Consider the following 10,158-nt stretch of genomic DNA (forward strand, 5'->3'; position numbering starts at 1 on the left):
CTTTTGAAGAACCAAAAATGAATCAAAATAAAATCTTATACGACTGGAAGTTAATAACTAAGAAATCCAGAAGTAAGCTTCTAATCTCAGGCGCAGCTGCAAGATCCACGCTACCCTCAGTCCACCATTTTAGTCATGCAGAAAATTATGTGTTTGAGCTAGAGTTCTCACACTGGCTGTGCTGAATTTTGATTGTGATTTGTGGAAATTTGATTTTTTAAACTCTCTCAGTGCAAGTATCTCCTCAAAAGACAAACATTGGGCCACTTTGCCAGCCCGGAGGCAATGTGTGAGCAGAAAAGACTCACAATGGTCTCTTGATAGATTCAGTTACTTGCTGCAAACTCTGAGTTGATAATAATGAGTGACTGCACATTAGTTATGGTTTAGGTCTTACTTTGTGAGATTTCTAGGAATAATGCTACCTGAAGGTGAGTTTGAAATAGTACAGGTTGGAAATGAGAGAATCTGTTCTATTCTTTCCTGTGAATTGTACTTTTTTTCTTCAGATTTTGTGGTTAAGCTGTTGGAAGTTGTGTAAAAGACCAGAATACTGACCTCAAACTATTTCAAATGTAAATCAGCCGGACAATATGGGGAATCCCTCTCTTTGATGCAAAACCATATACTCAGTACACTGTGTAAAATACCTGTGCACAGATGAGACTTGATAATATTGTGGGTTCAAATGTTGTCCAGATCAAGCTGCTGAGAATCTGTTGCATTTGATTATTGTTAGCGAAGAAAATGCAACATGGCCTGTGAAAACTTGCCTTTCAATTATTTCAGTCCTCTTGTACCCTACCTAGTGGACATCTTAACTAGCCAGTACAGTAATTCTTTTTTATCCCAGTGTCTAAAATTCTAACTAATTAATTCACAAAGCTCAGTGGTTAAGTATCTTAATCTTGTGATACATTAACTAGCTTGTCCCTTAATACTCCTCATATCATAACAACATGGTCGCTTTAATCCTTTGTCCCCCCTCACGAAATTATATCATAACCAGTTAAGAAACTGACTTTCAGGTACACCAAATGGAAAGATTCCTAATCTTCAGATGCCCTATTAATCTGTTAATTTAAACACGGTCTATGTTATTACTTTAACTCCCAACTCATGTTATAATCAACCATCTACATTTTGTACTGTACTATCTTGTAACCCTACCGTCCCTCTTGGCAATAATTTCAAAACTCTTGCCAAGTGAGGAAGTTTTCCTGATAATCCTTGTGCATGATCTTTAAATCAGATTACTCATTCTGATGACTAATGATTCAGTATTTAGTTTATCTCTTCCCCCCTCTCTGGTGTCTCTCTCACAATGTAGCAGATGTGTTGGAGGAGTTACTAAGCAGTGCAGTGGGAGGAAGTCAAGCTAACATTTACAAAGATGCTATCATTAACTGGAATGAGCTGCAGAACATCCTCAAGCAAATGTCGATCATCTTTGTGCAGCACTGCGCTGATCTTCTCTGCACTTGATTCAGAAGCTCAAGAGATCAAGCTCAGCTCCTCCCTGTTGGTTCAATTTTGCCTCAATTCTGAGTCTTCGGACATTTGTCCCTTCTGCTTCTCCTTATTTGCTCTGTCGAAATGCTTTACCGCTTTGAACACTCCATTAAATCTCCCTTTAGCCCAGTCTAAAGAGAACAACCCTAGTCTCTCCACATATATGATAACCGCCATCTACCCAACCCCCATTTCTTGTCGTTTGTTTCATTTCCTCTACGCCCTCTTCCTAAAGCATGGGTCCCAGATTACTCCCACCAGCAATAAGTCACAGAAGGAGGCCATTCAGCAGAAACAACTAGAAGGCTATGTCGATAAGTTCAGACAAAGAGGAACGGATGTAAGCTCATGTGAAGCAAAAATGTTAGCATGATCCATTTGGGGAAGTGAGGACTGCAGATCAGAGTCAAGATTAGAGTGTTGTTGGAAAAGCACAGCAGGTCAGGCAGCATCCGAGGAGCAGGAAAATCGACGTTTCAGCAGGAGCCCCTTCTCATTCCTGATGAAGGGCTTTTGCTCGAAATGTCGATTTTCCTGCTCCTCGGATGCTGCCTGACCTGCTGTGCTTTTCCAGCACCACTCTAATCTTGACATTTGGGGAAATTGCCTGTTTCTGTGATGTTGGAGCTGGATGACTGTGGAAATTGAAATGGTCTCCAATGGTCTCTCCAGCTTCCAGTCCCCCTTTTCTAACCTTGCATCCATCAGACCTTTTCTAAAGTTTAACCACTTACTTAACAATCCTATGCTTCCACTTTTAATATCAAAACCCCTCTACCGCAGGTATGTAGCTCACCTCCTTCTTGACACAATGTACAACTGCTCATCCTGAATATTCAGATCTGATTTTAAGTCTGTAGAAGTGGATGGTGTTTGATGCTTTAAAATCTCGTCCTGGATGTCCAATCTGGGCAAGAACTGAGTTTCAAACAGTTCATTCAGTCTCTCACAAAGATTGGAATTCACTGCTCTATGTCCTGACCTCATCCACATTATGTAGTTACTACACCATAGTATAGACAGGATCTTCCAGCACAGAAAGGGGCAATTTGACACAAAAGGTCCGTGATAGTGTTTCTGTTCCATGTAAGTGTCTTCCATATCCTGTTATTCCTTTCTTTGATATATCTTTCTAGATTCTCCTTAAATATATCTAACTTGCTTCCGCTAGTTCTTATGGCTCCAAACTTTACTTTCTAACTACTCTCGAGCTAAAGAGAGCTATAAGGAAGGAGCTGTGATTCCCATCAATCCTGATGAAGAGCTTATGCCCAAAATGTCAACTCTCCTGCTCCTCAGATGCTGCCTGACCTGCTGTGCTTTTCCAGCACCACACTCGCGACTCTGATCTCCAGCATCTGCAGTCCTCATTTTCTACTCCCTGGATTATCAGAACATCTTTTATTTTACATTATCCTAAAATTTCATATGAGGCCTCCATCAGTCCTGTCTTTTCTGGATAGTTTCCCTCCTACCTCCTCAGGTAATTAAAGCCACTCTAAGACATTATATAGACCAAGTGCTACTTGTGAATCCAACAATGGGGTCTTTGCCCCAGTCATGCATTCGTCCAATTCCCTCCTAAACGAGCCAGCACCAACTGAAAATTCAACTATTCTATACTAACCCTTGTTCACTTATCATTCCCTCTGTTGACAATCTTGATTCCTCACCCCTCAGCAATATCCAGTTCCAAATCCTCATCATTGTCTCCAAATTCCTGCATGACTTCATCTCTTCATAGCTACAGCCCACTTGCCATTTTCCCCATTTTAGCTCTTGGATACACTGTGTAATAATCGGTGTCCTCGGTATCAGCTTTGAATGTACATGGAAGCCACACTCCGTGATTCCCTCTCCAACTCTCCTGCTCAGGCAGCTTCTCCCCTCTTCTTTGTTGAAGTGCACAATATGATCAATATATTCACAATTACATTTCATTAATAAAATTTCTAATGGAGAAATTTCCCATGTTGACTGTTTATATAGATCTGAATAATTTCTGTTATTTAAATTCCTGTGCATGATTTTGATTCAATTGTGCCACTTTAAGAAGGCACTACTAAGTTGCCATCTCTGTCTATTTTCAGCGGACCCCCCTTTTAGTGCCCTGCCAGCTGTGATTGGTGCTGCGGTAGCAGGAATGCTGATAGCTGTTGTAGGAACTGTCTTGATGATTCAGTACATTATAAGGAACCGTGAAAGCATTCCATGTAAGTAATTCCCAGCCCTTCCTCATCAAAATGGCACTTCAACTGTCGCCACACACTGGCCTGTGAAAGTGGGCACTTCTTAAAGGGGGGAGCACTTTATAATTTGCTCGAGACACCAAAAGGCAGAACAGTGGCCCAGTGGTTAATACTGCAGCCTCACAGCATCAGGCACCTGGGCTTGATTTACACATTCTTCCCATGTCTGTGTGTCTCCTCCAGTGCTCTGGTTTCCTCCCACAGTTCAAAGATTTTCAGGTTCAGTGTGTAAAGAAGGAGCTTAACTTTGTACCTAGCCTAATGCTATACCTCTGGAACTGTTCATTGGTGTACAAGAAGATGCATTAGCCATACTAAATTGCCCATAGTGTCCAGGGATGTGTAAACTATGTGGATTCATCATGGGAAATGCAGGGTATAGTGTGGATCTGGGCGGCATGCTCTTTGGAGGGTCAGTGTGGACTCAATGGGCCAAATGACCTGCTTCTACACTTGATGATTCTATGAATTTCAGCTTAGGGTCTTGAGCCCCAGTTTATGAAGCCCCTGCATTCTAGTGTCCCCATCAAATATCCCAGGGCAGGTACAGCATAGGGTTAAATACAGAGTTAACTGATCTCTACACTGACTCAACAAACCCAGAGCATGTACAGCAAGGGTTAGATGCAAAGTTAATCTTCTTGTACACCGACCCCATTAAACAGTCCCAGAGGTACAGTATAGGTTAGGTATAGAGTAAAGCTCCTTCTTTACTCTGAAAAAGATCAGAGTTTATTTTGTGCCTTATCAAACCTCTGATAAATATCTTACATCCAATACATCTCTGTGAAGGGCAGTTACGGTTGTCTGTTGGCCATGCACTAGCTGGTGCCCTGAAACAGCAATGAAATGAATAATCAATTGGTGCCTGTTTTTGGCTGAACGTGGAATGTGTGTCAGAATATGAGAGAAAGCTTCTTGCTCTTCAGTTAGTACCATTGATATTTAACAGCCACTTGAACAGGCTAAAAGACAGTTCTACTGACAATGCAGCCCTCCTTCAATCAGCACTGTTCTGGAGTGGCAGTCCTAATGAGACACTCTCAAGATCTAGAAAAATCTTTGATCCCTCAGCCTTCCAAGTGAGCCAAGTTGACTATTGTTCCACTGCTCAGACCCCAGGCAATGCAGAGTAAAGCTTCTTCTACTCTGCCTCAAATATGTTTTAGCCGTAATCTCAGAAGGCCTGAATTGACCAGTTAGTAGTCCACTCTATAGTATGATTGGCAGAATACTCAATGTCAACAACATTTTTACGATTGGTAAGGATAGCTGCTCAATCTAGAAAATCACACATGTCCACTTTTGGGGTTATAGGGTCACAGTATTCATGGTCAATGCCTAATTGAGTCAGTGGCACCTCCAATCTCATCAATCAGAGGGCTGGCAGCAGAGCAGCCTCAGACATGCCACTATTAGTGGGCACCCAGAGCTAAAGGATGTCCCAGATGCCCTCAATGACAGCTGAGGTGAGTTGGGTGAAAGACTGGCAGTCAGTGTACAGCAAGTGTGAAGGCTGGGAGGGGTCATGGGCCGCTGTTGCCATGGGGACAGCCATTGCCAATGAAGAGGTATTCGGTGGGGGGGTTCCTTGGAGTGCACCCAAAGGGGCTCTTCTTGCCGCTACCTTGAGCCCTGCAGTCCTCACTTTCTCCTCCCTCAATGAGGTCACCAAGTTTCACTGGACAAACTCCCCAGGAACCTGCCAACATGGGTACAGTGCCCGGGAGGTGGGACATCCCTAAATGACCAATTAGTGCATTTAGCCACCTGGAAGGCAAACGATGGTCATGCCCTGGCTCCACCTTCTAGCCTGTCATTAAAGGCCCCAGGAAATTCTGAGCCAATGTCTAAGGTGGGACGGGTGTGTCGCTTTGAAGGGAATATGGAAGTGACAGTGTTCCCATGCACCTTGTGCTGCTGAGGTCAGGCCAGTTAGGATCCAAGACAACACGTAGCCATTGTATCACACAACAGCCAGTATAAATATGGTCATTAATCCAAGATTCATGGAGTTGATGGGTTCAGATTGCAGGAAATGTATCTGTGACATGGCCTGAAAGGGACTCTGTCATCCTGAGCAGTGAGGGAGAACTGATGGAAGAGGACACTGTTATGAAATCCTGAATAAAGGGAGAACTGGTAAATTTTTGATGCAATGTTTTTAATTATGCTGTGTATCAGAGGAAGTATATTTACTAAAATAACCCTGCATGACTAGTGTGTTGCCCTTGGTTAGTTTCTGAGGGAGCTACAGCTCTATTTTAATGTCCAATTGTCTCTCTTTCTTAGGGCTGCACGATCTGCTATTTCAGCGGTAAGTACTGAAAAATACCATGACCAGGTTTCCAAGGTTCTGCAGGGGAAATGTTCAGCTTTTTCCACTTGTTCCTGAGAGCTCACCTTTCACTCCTGACACTGCTTAAAGTGCATATCTGTCTTGAGAATTTCAATGGCTCCTCTAGCACCAACAGCCTTGTCTTTTTGGAGTGAGTTTCAGAAGGCCATTAGTTTGTCTGGAAAATAATCCCCCAATTGCATTCCTGAATGGTATAGCTCAAATGTTAAAATGGTGCTTCCCCACCAGAAGCTATAGTTTCTCATTATAGACACATAGAAAATAGGTACAGGAGTAGGCCATTCGGCCCTTCAAGCCTGTACCACTATTCAATGTGGTCATGGCTGGTCATACAATCTCAGTATCCCATTCCCAGCCTCTCTCCATTTCCCTTGCTCCCTTTTGCCACAAGGGCCTCTTCCAGCTTCCTCTTGAATTTATCTAATGACCTGACCCCAACAGCTTCCTGTGGGGGAGAATTCCACAGCTCTCCGAGTGAAGAAAAGCTTCCTATTCTCAGTTCTGAATGGCTTACCCCTTATTCTTAGACTATGACTCCTAGACTTCCCCAACATCAGGAACATTCTTCCTGCATCTAACCTGTCCACTCCCATCAGGATTTTATATGTTTCTATAAGATTTCCCCCCACCCACCCCAATCTCCTAAATTCCAGCGAGTACAAGTCCAGATGATCCAGTCTTCTCATATGCCATCCCAGGAATTAATCTGGTGAACCTTCGCTGGACTCCCTCAATGGTAAGAATGTCCTTCCTCAGACTAGGAGACCTAAAACTGGGAAAGTACTCACATTATGTGTCCAATCCAATCCCAGTGTCATTTCACCACCTCAATCCTTCTAAACTCAAAAGCTTAACAAAACAAGCGTACGCACCCTGAAAACTTAATGTAACCTTTCAATCCCTGGTGAAATTCTTGAGTTTTCAAAGCTAGATGTGGCTTTGAAATTGGTTTTCTCAATGCCAGTAGGTGGTTGAAACCAATGATGTACTGATGGTGTTTGTTTATTCCAAAACCTGCTCAGTTCTGCCCTTGGTGAGTCGTTCACTGCTCTATAACAAAAGGTGTCTTACGTTTAACGTTGAATATAGCACTCACAAGATGAACATATCCAGATATAGACAAATATCATTATAAATATGACCATTAGGATTTATAAAGGAAGAGGGTCAGCAGATTTTTAATCTATTATACAGTTAGCATGAGAAAGGAACTGACCAGCTGAGTTGAATTAATTTTATTATTCAGTGGCTTCTTATGTGGAACGCACTGAGTTGGGAAATGGTTTCAATGAACTGAGACGGTAATAATCAGAAATGTCTCACCTTCCTTTTGATAGACCGACCAATGAATTGCAGGAGCAGATTAATTTTCCGGAGGACGCTGATGTTACCTCCCCAGCTGAGGGTGAAGACATTGTGGAAAACAGAGAACAGACAGAAGGTATCAGATTTATCATTACTGGCTTTGTTCTCCAAAGGTCTCACCTGGTCACAAACCAAGAGCTGAGCAAATAGACTCAGTGCTATCCCTGAACTGACTTCAAAACCTCAAAGATGTCGTCTCTTTGGCTCTCTCATCCTGAATGGGTCCTTCACCCTGATTGGTTCTCTCACCCTGATTGGCTCCCCCAGCCTGACTGGCTCCCTTACCCTGATTGGCTCCCCCACCCTGATTGGCTCCCTTACCCTGAATGGCTCTCTCGTCCTAATTGGTTCCATCATCCTGATAAGTTACTCCCCTATCCCTGTGGGGAATGGTTTGCATTCCTCCCAACCCTAACTCTCTCCACCCTTGAGCTGCGAGCCCTGGCAATTCCCGTTGAGCTCTGAAGCCATTAATAGGACATAATGGGCTGAACTCAATCTGATGCTCAAAGACCATGTACCTGGGCTATTGAAGTCAGAATAGTGATCAAACTTTTTAATTTAGTTTGTCTTAAGTCACATTGGTCATAGTAACATAGAACTGGAATTCTAATCAAGCTCATGTTTGGAAAATCTATCATCCAGTTCTTTTAGTTCTCCAATGTCATTTCCAAATTTCTAATGAGGGATGGCTCAATGGTCTGTTGAAGGACTAGACAAACACACCATGAAGAGTGTGGTGCTGGAAAAGCACAGTCAGTTAGGCAGCATGCGAGGAGTGGGAGAGTCGACATTTCAGGCAAAGGCCCTTCATCAGGAATGGCTTGTTGAAGGCCTGGGGCCTGGTTGAAGCCTCTCCACTGACAAGTAGAGCTTCTCAATCTTTGTGATATTTTAAGCTCAGAAGGGATGCTGGTGAATTCTGGGTCTCAGGATGTGGTTGGGGGTGAATGTGGAGGCACGGGGTGGAAATTCCCTGTTATTCACTGCATCAAATTAACTTCAAGGAAGACACCAGGCGGAATTTTTGTCAGCATGGACGAGTTGGACTGAAGGGTCTGTTTCCGTGCTGTACATCTCTATGACTCTATAGTTGGCCAATGTTTCTCTGAAGATCCCTTCTTGTTTCTTATCAAAGCAAGGGTAACATTAAATCTCTAAATTATATCAAACGTCTTGCAAGTATGAGCTAATTCTAACATGGGTCACTTTTAGGAGTTGTGTATATCACTGAAGTTAGGATGGTATCTTCAACAAATGCTAAACTATTCATAGCCTTCCTGGAAAGAAGATACCAAAAATATATTTTATGCCATTATCGACAAACACAGATTCACAAAGTGGCCGTTGCCTTGTGTTACACTCCAGTCACTGTATGCAGGCCCTGCGTCATTGTATACTTTAATGCCTTCTTTTGACATGAGCATTGCTGGCTAGGGCAGTTTTTGTTGGCCATTTAAAGGTGCTGGGGAGATGTTTTCTTGCTCTGTGGCATTTCACTTTCTGTGATGTTGCCATTTCAGAGCTTACACCATATTGCCTAGGCCTGGGGCCTCATGTCAGTCAGACCAACTAAGGATAGTAGATATTCTTCCCTAAAGAAACGTTAGCGAATCCATTGGGCTTTTTAACAACATTTGCTTAAAGTTTCCATTACAGCAATTGGCTTTCAGTTGCAGATCTATTAATTGAATGACTCTACATGCCATGAGCTGCTGTGTTGGGCTTTGAACCTGTGTCCCAAGAAAATGGACATGGGCTTGCTAACCCAGTGACATTATCATTATGTCACCATCTCACCCATCCTGATAGCGGGAGTTGTGCTTTGTTGAGGAAGTCAATTGGTCTCTCATGTGCTGCGAGGGAAACTTGGGATTGCCTTTCTCAGGAACACGGGACTCATTCCCAATGGCTGCCTTCCCTCTTGCAGAAACCAGCCCAGATGCTTCAGCTGAGGAGGCTCTCACCACTACGGCCACCATCGAATCACCGTCTGCTGGCGCTGAGCAAGGAGATAGCACAGCCCCAGAATCAACCGGCACCTGAGAGTCTGAGATGGAGCTTGAGGAAACAGTGGAGTTCTCTCTCCAGGAGGATAGATTCGAACCTTGATCAAGTCATATTGATGCTTGTGCTTTCTGAAAACATGAAAAGGAACACTGGCCCATTGAGCTCCATGGTTTCTGTTCGAGTGCTGAGCAACTTTAGGAAATGATGATATTAATATGTGCTGCAATTGACTGGACTATGAAAGATATATGAATTTCATTGCAAATGACTTTATTGCTAACAGTGCATGGTCACCTGTGTCTCCTTCTCCTTCTCCTGCCATCCCCTCTTCCCCACATTATCTGAAGCTTCTCATTCCAGTGAGATTTCCAGCTGTTGTTCAGGCTGCTGCATTCAGAGGCTGATCCCACAGTGCTTGAATTTAGACCATCATGAGTATCAATCATTATTGTATTTTATGGTCCTGTACCATTACTGGCAGCATCATCACTTTGGATTGGGGTCTACAACATTAATAGCGATGTCAAGTACAGTACAATAATAAAGCTCTATGCTTACTAGATGAGATATCCAGAGGTCTGGATTTATAATTCAAAGAAATGAGTTGGAATCTTGCTGTGGGTGTTCTGTGGGAGTCTAACACCAGGGGGCACAATTTTGAAC

At 43.1% G+C, this 10,158-nt stretch overlaps 1 protein-coding gene across 1 annotated transcript in view; it reads left to right on the top strand.

Moving 5' to 3' along the window:
- LOC140493983 (V-set and immunoglobulin domain-containing protein 10-like 2) overlaps positions 1 to 9,656 on the top strand; it is a 56,366-nt gene extending 46,710 nt beyond the window's left edge. The window contains 4 exon segments of the mRNA XM_072592919.1: positions 3,603 to 3,725; positions 7,458 to 7,561; positions 9,416 to 9,634; positions 9,636 to 9,656. Of these exon segments, the coding sequence (XP_072449020.1) occupies positions 3,603 to 3,725; positions 7,458 to 7,561; positions 9,416 to 9,634; positions 9,636 to 9,656 (467 nt within the window).
- The last annotated feature ends 502 nt before the right edge of the window (positions 9,657 to 10,158 follow it).

The sequence above is a fragment of the Chiloscyllium punctatum genome, chromosome 23 (assembly GCF_047496795.1).
Source record: "Chiloscyllium punctatum isolate Juve2018m chromosome 23, sChiPun1.3, whole genome shotgun sequence".
Classification (NCBI taxonomy): domain Eukaryota; kingdom Metazoa; phylum Chordata; class Chondrichthyes; order Orectolobiformes; family Hemiscylliidae; genus Chiloscyllium; species Chiloscyllium punctatum.